At 50.3% G+C, this 11,988-nt stretch overlaps 1 protein-coding gene across 1 annotated transcript in view; it reads left to right on the top strand.

The window, feature by feature from the left end:
• The window catches only part of vav3a (vav 3 guanine nucleotide exchange factor a), a 42,872-nt gene extending 31,105 nt beyond the window's left edge, over positions 1 to 11,767 (top strand). Inside the window, exons 20-25 of the mRNA XM_076013731.1 lie at positions 216 to 250; positions 338 to 454; positions 2,143 to 2,230; positions 2,607 to 2,736; positions 6,654 to 6,805; positions 8,851 to 11,767. Of these exons, the coding sequence (XP_075869846.1) occupies positions 216 to 250; positions 338 to 454; positions 2,143 to 2,230; positions 2,607 to 2,736; positions 6,654 to 6,805; positions 8,851 to 8,895 (567 nt within the window). The 3' untranslated portion in view covers positions 8,896 to 11,767. The remainder of the gene's footprint in view (positions 1 to 215; positions 251 to 337; positions 455 to 2,142; positions 2,231 to 2,606; positions 2,737 to 6,653; positions 6,806 to 8,850) is intronic.
• The last annotated feature ends 221 nt before the right edge of the window (positions 11,768 to 11,988 follow it).

Here is an 11,988-nt window from a genome sequence, read left to right as displayed (position 1 = left end):
GCTATTATCGCCACTTGTGCGCCGCTGTAAAGATAAGAGGAGCATTAGGCCGTTTTTTTTTTATTGAGGTTGCTCGGTGTAAAGGCTCCTTGTTTTATGGCGCCGCACGCCGAACATCGGCCCCGGCTGCAAAAAGCTTTGCGTCGAGTCCGAGAATTTTCAAAATTCCCATTTTGATCAGGAACCGTCCGTTTCTTTCTTTCTGTCTTTTCCAGGTGCCGAAACCCGTCGACTACTCCGTTCAACCCTGGTACGCACGTCCGGAACCGCACCTTTCGCACACCCTTCAGGGCGCATTTTTTTCGTTGGCTAATCGTTGGCTTGCCTTGCCGCGCAGGTTCGCCGGCCCCATGGAGCGGCTGCAGGCCGAGGCCGAGCTCATCAACCGGGTCAACAGCACCTACCTGGTCCGCCACCGCAGCAGAGAGTACACGGAGTACGCCGTCAGCATAAAGTGAGTCGGCGGCTCAGGTTTTTCACGGAGAGGACTTATTCGGAAAACTGTGTAGTTTCAGAGTATTCGTCTTAGCTGACGCTGACGAGGGGTGTAAACAAACATAAGTTTAAAATGTGCCTTTAATTCATACATTTTTTTTTAGTGTTCATTTGGTTTAAGACAGTGGTAGGAATTGCTTTACGTGAATGTGGACAAAAAAAAACACGGAAAAATAGCAGATTAATCGCGGTTAACTGCGGAAGTTCGGAGCCGAATCGCAACGAGAGCAACGAGAATCGTTTGGCAGCCGCGGTTTTGGTTCAACTCCGACCGAAGTCATTCAGTCGGTGTTGTCTTCACGCCCGCTGATGCCTCGCGCCAAACCACAGTATTGACCCGAGCAGAACCACGTCTGCGGTCCCCGGCAGTCCCCGGAAAACCACCCTCACTTTGTGGTCTGACCGCAGCAGCGCGTTGAAACAACGGAGCCGCTCAGACCGGGTCGACTCCACCAGTGCGTGATTCACTGCTGTGGAGTGGCTGCAGCAGGGCACTCTTTCCCTCCCAACACGAGTTAGTTACTGCGCCACTGCGGCGTAAAGTTTTCAGTCCCTTTCGCTCTGCACAGCCGGCCGCTCTGTGGCTCGGAGAGCCGAGCGGAGGCAGCAACGCTCACGGTTATTGGAGCGGCCCCGTGGAAGAAGAGGGAGAGGGATGGCGCACGGGGTCAAAATAAAAACAATAAGGCCCATTTCTTTCTTTCTATCTTTCTTTCTTGCTTTCTGTCTGAAGTGGCGACTGCGAGATCCGCCGCGATCTCATTTTATTTCCCGAGTGGTGCAAAGTGCGGACGAGAGAGAGAGAGAGAGAGAGAGAGAGAGAGAGAGAGAGAGAGAGAGAGAGAGAGAGAGAGAGAGAGAGAGAGAGAGAGAGAGAGAGAGAGAGAGAGAGAGAGAGAGAGAGAGAGAGAGAGAGGTTTACGCACTGGCGCAGATTTATGGCACTTTTTATACCGCCTGATATGTTTATGGGATGCCAAAGCTACGGGGAAGTGCCTCGGCCGAGCGAGGTAGCCCGAGTAGAATCCAATTCTTTGTTTGTTTTTACTTGTTAGCTTAGCCTCGCTTTTTTTCTTCCTTTTCTTTTCTTTCTTTTTTTCTTTAAAGATGAGTTGAATTCAGTCGGGAGAGCCCCCCTGTTCTGCCATTTCTCTGTGATGTTGACGACTGGGATTAAAACTGATCATTTAACTTCCAAATTTGCAACAATTATGATCTTCTTTTTTTTTTTTTAACCCAATTAATTATGTTATACTGTATAGAAGTAAAAAAATAAATAAATAAATAAAATAAATCTGAAAAATATAAATTCTAACTTTTTTTTTCCCCCCCAACGTTTGACGCCTGTTAATTAGCGGCACACATCTCACATTCCAACCGCCTCCGTCCTGTCAGCAGCCTCGGTAGTACTGACACGTGCGCGCCCGCGCCCCCGCGCGCGCGTTTGTGTGTGTTTTTGCGTTTCCTCTCGGCCCGGCCCATCGCTCACACTTCACAAACCTCTGGGACCTCCTCGTGCATTAGAGCGGCAGCCGGGGCCTCTCCGCCGGGACCGGGGGGAGCGACCCCGCCGGGCCCCGGCCGCCGATCAATAACGCTGATCAGGGAGGGGAAATTACACTCATAACTTATTCAATGGGCCCGCAGGTACAACAACGACGTGAAGCACATAAAGATCCTGACCAAGGAGGGCTGCTTCCACATCGCCGAGAACAAGAAGTTCCGCAGCATATTAGTGAGTCCTCTCGCTTTTGCCTTTGTTTTTATTTTGAAAGTTCCTCCTCGCCGTTTCATGAATAAGTCCAAATGCAGTTTTTCTTGTCTCGCGGCACTAAGCAGAAATAGCCGTGATTAGAGAGGAGTTGGTACCGGCCCGGAGCCTTCGGCGCTGGTTGACGAGCGCAGCGAGCTGCTGCAGAGCCTCCATGCTTTTCTTTATTTCACGCCTTTCGCTTTTCCATTCATTGCATTTTTAAGGCGGGATTCCAAAACAAAAAAAAAAAAAAATCCACTTCAATAATCAATCAATTATTCAAGCGTCTTGTTCCAGGTGTCTGAAAAACCCTGTGTGTGTGTGTGTTTTTTTTGTTTTTTTTTCGTTGTGCGTCCAGGAGCTCATCGAGTACTACAAGCACCACTCCCTGAGGGAAGGCTTCAGGAGCCTGGACACCACGCTGCAGTTCCCGTACCGCGAGCCGGAGAACGCCGCCGTGCATCGCCTCAACCGCTCCAGCAGCAACAGTGAGTGGCGTCTGAGGCTTTAAACGGGGGCGGCGGCGGGGGCGGCGGCGGCGTACGCTGCTGCTGAAACGGCACGGGGCGCTCGTCCACGCGGCTTCTGTTGGCAAATCCGAACTGTCCCGTTTTTACACGAGCGCCGGATGATAATGGCGGGATTGATTTGTGGGTTCGTAGGCTGCGAAAGGAGTTACACCTGTAAGGCGGCTAATAGCTGGCTAGCTGATTAGCCGATAGCCGGGCTGACCGAGCTTGTCGCGTTTCTTTCTGCAATTTTTTTTTTTTTTTTTTTCGAAACTGCAAAAAAAAAACCAACCGACCCAACCAGCAGAATTAGAGATGAGCAACCCAGCAATCATTTTCAAACGATTCTGACTTTATATCTTTGATTATTTGTCTGCTTTAGAAACCAGCTTTGCCACTTCACTCATCACTCATAAGTAGATGACGTGTTTGCCGTAGACAAGAGCTCTGAAATCACATCTGAACGGCTCGTTCGTCATAGTCATTTAAACGACGACAACATTTGAACGCTTTGATTATTTTTGTTGAAACGCGGCGGGGGTGTTCAAGCTGGACGGCGCCGCGCGGGAGGATTCGGTGCCGACGGCGGACCGGCGGCTAACAAGCGCAGCGTGGGCCCGCCTTGCCTGCCGTGTGGCCGCCGCCGCTCCCCTCTCGGCGGGTACACCTGCGAGGAGGTGGCCCTCACGTTCGCCCAGCGCCACTTTGATGTGAGATTTTAATGAGGGCCGCTGTTTGGCCTTGAAGCGAAGCAACAGGTGAAGCGGCGGCGCTGTTTGGGCGGCCCCTTTTTTTTTTTTTTTTTTTTTCTTTCCCATGTACTGTGAGTCAGCTGGGGGGGAAACGTCACGTGTGCCGCGGTCAGCTAGCGTCTGCTCTGGCGTAAGGCGGCGACGGTTGACGACAAAAGACTGCGGGCGCTGCTGGGGGGACGGTAAGCTAGCTAGAAAATGCGTCGTCATCGTTTGGACGGTAAAGCAAAAAAAAACAAACAAAAAAAAACTCAAACTAGCAAAACACGGGAACGGCTCGGCGGAAAGCAACTTTTGAAATCACTTGCTTGGCCCCTCCCCCACCGTCAAACACGAAGGCGGCGGCGGCGGCGGCCGGACGAATCGAATGCCAAGAGCTCCTCCGCCGTCCCCCCGGCGAACCCGATTAGCATTCACTTATGATCAGAAAAAAAAAAAACGCACGCACACACGCTAGCATATCAATAAACCCCGACTTGCCAGCGGTAGTGTTTGGAGCAGCATATTTATCACAAGTTCTTTGGGGGGGGCGGGGGGCTTCTTGTCTATCCGCTGTGGGCGGCGGGAGGGATTATCGCGCTAACATAGTCGGACTGAGGCGCAGCTTTGTGAAGAGAAGGTGCGGCGAGGTGGCGCCCTCCGGTGGCTCATTTCTCAAGATGAAGTTATTTCGGAGGAGGGCTGTCGGGTGTTGTCGGCTCGGGGGCGACGCGCTGAAAAACAATTAGGAGACGACCGCACGCATCCTCAAAGAGGGAGGCAGCGTGCGGTTGTTGGAGTGATTATGTAAATGTGAAATCTTTTCTCGCACAGCGAGGCCGCCAAGGTGGCTAAGATTTTAATTTGGAGATCTGGCTCGTCGGTTGTTGTTTTTTTTTGTTGGTTTTTTTAGCGACCCTACAGCGGTTTCCGGGTAGCATTTTGGTGTCCAGTCGGCTTTCCTGAAGCCCGAGCGCGCGCGCGGCAGAACAGGAAGTGGGCGCGAGCCTTGCTCACGCTACATAGATTAGCGCAGGTGCTGTGTGTGAAAACCTCTCAAGTATGGCTGAAAGGTTTTTACGCTCTCATGAGGTGTGTTTTCAAACGTGTTGATGTGATGAGGTACATCGCAAAAGTGTAATGGAAACATTCTTTCGCATTTACATTGTCACCGCACAGTCACATGACCAGTTCAGGTCGAGTGAAAATGGCGCCTTATGTCAGGACGGAGGAAATACACTTTTGCTTCGCCGCGTTTCCAAACCTGGTTTTTCGTTCTTCGGTTCGGGGGCTACATCGCGGCAAAGCTAACGCTCCAGACCCGCGCTAGATAGCGAATTCAATCTATTGAGATTAACGACTTCCAGCTGCTTCTCCTCCCGCCTCTGTTGATTTGAAACCAAATTTGCTCTCTTTTTTTTTTTTCTTTCCCCCCCCCTTGTTTTACATGTCTTCTGCTTCTCTTTTCCCACCCACCCACTCGCCCGTCCCGCCCCCCCCACAACCCCCTCCCGCCCACCACCCCCCGCCATAGCTCCATTGCTCTGCGGCCTCTCTTTAGTCTCTCCTGCCGGCTACAGCTTTGTCCCTCCTTCTTCTGCTCCCTTCTGGTCAGGTACAGGTATCGCTCCTCTCTCTCTCTCTCTCTCTCCCTCTCTCTCTCTCTCTGGCCCTGTTTGCATTTGGTCCTTTCAAGCGTTTTTCGTATTCCGATCGGCAAAAATCACACGTAGTAACCAAGTGGAAACACTCCAAATCCGTTCTTGTCATCCGATCACTCGAACCACCTCGGGGAGGTGGTTTCGACGCTTCGCATAGCATAGCATAGCATAGCTTCTTAGCATCGTTGGGATCCATACGCACGAGCCGCAGCCGTAGAATTAAAACGAGTGACTCAATATAGTCCGCAAACAGGAAGTTGATTCTTACTCGTTTTCAGGTGAAACTAGCCGTAGTTTTGCGCTTTACTGCCCCCCAGTGGTTAAAAATGGCACGCTGGAGACGCATGTTAGTGCCACGTGCGAACAGATGCTTCAAGATGCGTACTTGTGATACCATCCCCCAAAACAGTTACAAGTGGCCAAGTGCAAACAGGGTCTCTCTCTGTCTCTCTCTCTCTCTCTCTGCCTGTTGATTCTCTGTGTGTTATTTTTTTTTTCTTCCATATTGGAGGGCTGCCTAGTTAGCATGCCGGCCGCAGCTTAGACCTCCGCCACGACATCTCGCCCTTCCAGCGGCGCCATCTCACCCGGGTCCACGTGCATGCTCGCGCCGCGGCGGCTGTTTGTTTTCGCGCACGTTGTGTTGAATTCCCCCCACTGTGTGCGTGCGTGCGTGCGTGCGTGTGTGTGAAGCAACACCCTGTTGAAAAGCTGAGAACACTCCCCTGCTTCCCCCGCCCCCCCCGCCCCACCCCCGCTCCCATCGCTTTGACGCTGCCTCCGTCCGTCAAAGCCAAAGGCGGAGGTGCCCGAGCACGGCTCGCTCTATATTAGATATTCGCTCCCCCACGGCCAGGTTGCAGAGGCCCGACATTCCATTTCCACCTGTCAGCTCTGCCCAGTCTGACCCGGCAGAGTCCGCAGAAGGTGGTCGGTGTGGGGGGGGGGGGTAGACAGACGTCGTAACTAGCTAACCTTCTCCCACAGCTGTCTCTCAGGCTGCTTTCTCCCCGAGAGCACGTCCACGTCCATCCATCCACACACACACACACCCCCACACACACCCCCACACACACGCAGCTTCGGCTCGTGCCGAGTCAAATAGATCAAACAAAGCAGCCGATTCGGTTCCGATGAAAGTTTATTTTCCCTTATTACGCATTTTCCTCGTTAGCTAGCGCTTAATCTTGTAGGACAGGAACGGAATGAAGAAATCGACGCGGCAACGTTGTCAAAATCGGCTTTATTGACCAAGTTCGTGCATGCCAAACAGGGAATTTGACTCTGTAGGTGCCTCCACATCCATGCGTTTCAATGGAACGCCCTGACATGTCGTGGTTAAATATCGAGGTCGTTCAACCCGAGTGAGAGAACCCCAGTCACCCCGCCCCCCCTACCCCCGCACGTCTTTGTTTGTGTCGTGTTTCTGCGAGAAGCCCGGAAGCGGACGAGTGTTTGTAACCTCTCTCTCTCCATCTTGTCCGTCCGTCCGTCCCCCTTCCAGTGCTCACGCCCAAGGTGATCGGCGTGGCCATCGCGCGCTACGACTTCAGCTCGCGCGACACCCGCGAGCTGTCGCTGCAGGAGGGCGACGTGGTGAAGATCTACACCAAGGCGGGCGCCAACGGCTGGTGGAGGGGGGAGGTCAACGGCAGGGTAGGTCTCCTCTCTCTGTCTCGGTCCCGCAACTTTTACCTTGGAAACAAAGGTTTGATTTGCTCCTCCTCCTCCTCCATCTGCTTCTTAAAAATCCCAAATCTCCTCCTTCTGCTTCTCCTCCTGCTCCAGGTGGAATTTTTTTTTAGTGAAGTGCTTATGTTAAAAAAACAAACAAGAAAATTAATTTTTTTATTTATCTAGTTCGATTAATGTAAATTAGATTGGCAATGTTATTTTTCAAAATTCTCCTGCTCATTCTCCTTTTTCTGCTGCTTCTTCATATGCTCCTGCTTTCCCTGGTTCTCCCTCTCCTGCTGCTTCTTTTTCTGGTTTTTCTCCTGCTTCTCAAAAAAAATAAATCTCCTGGTTCCCCTTCTCCTCCATCTGCTTCTTCTGCAAGCTCCTACTTCTGCTCCAGGGGGAATTATCTCTTAGTCAAGTGCTTATGTAAAAAAAAAAAAAAAGAAAATTATTTTTTTTATTTATGTATTTATTTAGTTCGATTAATGTAAATGAGATCGGCAATGTTATTTTTCAAAATTCTCCTTCTGCTGGTTCTTCATATGCTCCTGCTTTCCCTGGTTCTCTTTTCTGCTGGTTCTTCTCCTTCGCCTGCTGCTGCTGCTACTCTTTTCCCTTCTTCTTCTGGTTCTGGTGCTCCTCCTGCCCCCTGGTTCTCCCTTCTTCTGCTGGTTCTCCTTCGCCTGCTGCTGCTACTGCTTCTTTCCCTTCTCCTTCTGGTTCTCCTTCTGCTTCTAAAAAAAAAAAAATCTTCTCCTCCTTAAATACAGAATCTGCTGCTTCTTTTTCTGGTTCTCTCTTCTGCTGGTTCTCCTTTTTCTTCATCTGCAAGCTCCTGCTCCTTTTTCTGGTTCTCCCTTCGCCTGCTGCTGCTACTCTTTCAGCTTCTTCTCCTGCTTCTCCTTCTCCTCCTTAAAAATACCAATTTTTCTCCTCTTCTGCTGCTCCTGCTTCTGCTTCTTTTTCTGGTTCTTCATCTGCTTCTGCTTCTAAAAAAAAATCTTCATCTGCAAGCTACTGCTTCTGCTCCTTTTTCTGGTTCTCGCTTCTTCTCCTTCTTCTTCTGGTTCTCCTGTTTCTGCTTCTTTCCCTTCTTCTCCTCCTTAAAAATCTCAAATCTTCTGCTGCTCCTGGTGCTTCATCTGCTTCTCCTGCTTCTCCTTCTTCTGGTTCTCCTGCTTCTGCTTCTAAAAAAAAAATTATTAGCTTTATTATATAATTTTTATAGCTGGGTTTTTTTTTTGTTCCCAAGCTCGCTTTTGTCATGGACACCTTTCCCCCCCGCCCCAAAAAAAAACATCGCTTGGAAGCTGCTGCTGCTTCTCTGCTCCAGCCTTGAAACACGCGTTCCCCGTCCAACACCGGCGGCTTTAAGTAATAAGGCGTGCAGGCACTGAGAGCGCCTCGGTTTCTAAATGGAGGGAAGCATACGTACTGACACCCACTCACATGCGCTGCATTTAACCCAGCCCCCAGTGTGTGTGTGTGTGTGTGTGCCGCACATGTCAGTAATGTGTCTGAGCTGCGATAAATAAAGAAGCGTTTCCCTTTCACTTAGGCTGCGTGTTGTGTCTGGCTCTGGTGGAAACTTCACACTTGAGTCTGTAGAGAGTTGTGAGACTCTTTACAGCCTGACAACAGACAGTGCGCCCAGCTGGCTTGATGGAGAAGGAAATGGTGTTGTTAGTCAATTAATTTTTTTTTTTTTTTTTTTTTTTTTTTCTTAAAGTCAGTGTGTTGGGCCTCATCTGTCTTCAGGTCATCGTTTCCTTGACCAGACAACTTTTCAAAGAAAGATTTTCTTCTACTGATTGTCTTTCTATGGATCTTGTTGGAAAGGATTCTAGGAACTGTAGGAAACCTGTCTTTCCCAGCCAGGTTTCATCATCAAGTCTTTCTATCTTTAGCTCCGAGAGCGGCCCAGTTTTTTCAATTCTACACGAGGAAAACAAAAAACGCTCTGCAATAATCTCCAGAAAACATCGTGTTTCGTATTAACCCCGATTCCTCCCCCTACGCAGGTGGGCTGGTTCCCGTCCACGTACGTGGAGGAGGGCGAGGAGTGAGGGCGGCGAGGGACAGAGGCTCCGCCTTCGAGGTGGGGGTTAGAAAAAACAGCGGGCGGAATGGAAAAATCCCAGAATCCGTTGGGAGAGGAACCGCGGTGCCGAAGCAGAAGTTCACCTCTGGTTCTCCCCTCCTCCCCCCCCGACTGACTGACAGCTTGGCTGCCAGTGGGGCTTGACTGCCTCCACCACTGTCCACTCACCCGGACCCCCCCCCCCCAATCACACCTCCCGCCTGCTCCTGTCCGCCAGGTCGTCCCCGCCTCATTCGTCTAGCTGGCATCCGGCCCGCCCTTCCTCTGGGAGTGGAGCCATCAGAGCCACACCGGGCCCAGACCTCCACCTCCGCCAGTCCACATCTTTCACTCAGCCTTGACCTTGTGTGTCTTGCACTAAATCGGCTCCACGTCTGTGACTCGCCGACTCGGATCGACCCACACTCGAGCCGTCGTGGCCAAACGGGTTTGGCTCGCGCTTCTGTCCCCGGCTGGAGGTGCTAGCGGACCGTCAGGGAACGAGCCAAGTGACCTGGAAGCCTTCTGCCCCCCCCTCCCCTGCCCCCCACTCCCCTAAGTGTGTACAGAGTGATTTTATTTAAAGTTTCTATTTTGTTTGTTTGTTTTTATTATCTGGGACCAAAAGACTCTTTTACAACTCCAAAAAAACTGCATCATTATTATTATTATATTTTAGCCCTCAAGCAGCCTGCTAGCGGTCTGAGAAGGAGGGACCAAGACCTGATTGGGGGTGTGGTCACTAACCTGACCTGGGTGGAGTGCAGGTGTCCAGTGTGACGTCACAAAGGGGACAGGTTTTCTTGGGCCCTGCGATGAACTGGCGACTTGTCCAGGGTGTCGGCCTGCCTTCGCCCCAAGACCGCTGGGAGAGGCTCCAGCGGACCCCCCCCGTCACCCTGGAGAGGAAAAAGCGGGTATAGAAGATGGATGAATGAATGGATGGATGGATGGATGAATGAAGGTTTTCTTTAACTGTGTTAAAGGACACATTTTAGGTTCGTTGACTGAATAGAGAAATATATATTATTGTGATAAAAGATTGTAAAAGTACATTTATATAATGTGGGCCCTTTAAAGATCATATATACATATATATTGTCATTAAAAAAAAAAAAAAATCATACGAACGGTTGAAAGATTTTGATTTGGTCAGCCCAAATGTATTTCTACAAAGATTTTGTTCCTAAACTTTTTTTTTTGTACCACAACAGAGCATCACTTAATCTTGAAGTGATTATTTTAAGAAAAGAAAGGGTGGGGGGGCAGAAAGGGTTTTTCTATTTCAATACATGGGAGTCTCGCGTCACAAACAGTCTGAGTCGCATGTTCCCGCGCCAAACACCCTCCCGTTCACCCCGGCTCATTATCTGTCTCTCCCGCATGGCGCACGCCGTTCCCCTCATCCGCAGCCAAACAGGATTTTCCCTCATTGGAGTCAATAAATAAATACCATTATAGCAAAAAAAAAAACCAAAACAAACAAACAGCACCGCTCATTATAATGTTTGAAGGAAGACGCGGCAGCAGAAGCGATCCAGCAGTTGCCAAAGAACACCACTTTTACAAAATAAAAAAAAAAAAAAGACTCAACAGTGACTCGAAGTGACCACTAGATGGAGGCATCTCAAACACAACCCCCGCTTCAAGCAGTCAGCCCGAGTTTTCCCGGGCGATGACGTCATCTGATTAGCGCGCAAGCTAAAAAAAAAAAAAAAAGCCTCTCGCTGCAGTCAGTCGGACCTTAGAGGGAGGTTTCGTTACGGCAGCTGCCCCCTCCCACCCTCCCCCACCCCAAATCCTCCTCCTCCTCCTCCTCAATCCTGGCCGTGGTGCCTTCCTCCCTCTCTCCCGCGGGGGGGCGCTGGCAGGGACGGGAGGGAGGAAGGCAGGCTCCAAGGGTATCTCTGATCTAATCATTACAGCATCTCCTCACCCCGGCGACCCGGCCGCATCCATCTCTCTGTCGGCTCCGCCTCACCTTGTCACTTCCCTTCTCCCGCCGCCGCCGCCCCCCCCCCCCATCCATCTTTCATCCAATTCCTGTCTTTCGGGCCTCTGTCCGCATTGCCGTCGCTCGCTTTGATGCCGCGGCGGTGGAGTGGGAACAGAGGACGCGGTGTGATCAGAAGCCGGGCCGGGAGAAGGTCTGGATTTATCCAAAACAACCCCGGCCAACTGAAGAACCTTTTTTGTTTTTATTTTTTATTTTTTTGGACCACAGATGTGCAGAATTTGCCAAGCGCAGGCTGAATTTGAATCGCCTTCCCCCGACCGTCATCTCGTCATACAGTGCGCCCTCACAGATCGACCGTGTCCCCTATGCGTGGGCACACGCCGCAATCGTGCGGTGACACATTTTGACGGGATTCGAGGCCGTGCAAGTCTTAGACCAGCTGGGGGGGGGGGTTTCAGGATGCAATCTCCTCGGCCAACAAGCCAGAACCGTCCCCGCTGTCACCCCGGAGAGAAAGCCACGTAATCCTCCCAACTTCTACCTGGAAAATCCTATTCTTGATCCAAGGAAAGAGTGACCAATCACCCATTGTACTGTCGCTTTGTGTGTGTGTGTGTGTGTGTGTGTGTGTGTGTGTGTGTGTGTGTGTGTGTGTGTGTGTGTTTCTTTTTTTCCACCAGTGCTCCCCGAGTCAATGTTCTGTCTTCTCGCCCGTCTGAAGCCAAAGATGTACACTGTGCTAACCCGTAAATTCACTGTCCTGTCCCGTTAACATGGTACCCGACCGCCGAGGCCTAAATCTGTAACTGTGCAATCTTGACTGTGTAGCATTACTGCGTATTGTTGCTGTATTATACTGTATCATATGTACATAGCACAAATAAAGACATTGCTTATTATAGCGCGTTGTCATGCAATGTGGCGTTTTAGCTAAACATTTCCCATAAAGCTAATTAAAAGTACCATAAACCAAAGATAACATATGTATGTACATACACACGCATATATATATATATATATATATATATATACACACACATCTATTTAGACACATATATGTATACATACACACATATATACATCTAATTCCTTTTTTTAATATTAGATTTAAATACATATACA

The sequence above is a fragment of the Nelusetta ayraudi genome, unplaced genomic scaffold, assembly GCF_046127955.1.
Source record: "Nelusetta ayraudi isolate G7.1 ecotype Tasmania unplaced genomic scaffold, CSIRO-AGI_Nayr_v1 ptg000155l, whole genome shotgun sequence".
Taxonomy (NCBI): Eukaryota; Metazoa; Chordata; class Actinopteri; order Tetraodontiformes; family Monacanthidae; genus Nelusetta; species Nelusetta ayraudi.
The sequence above is the reverse complement of the archived record's forward strand: the minus strand, read 5'-3'. Positions and strand labels throughout refer to the sequence as shown.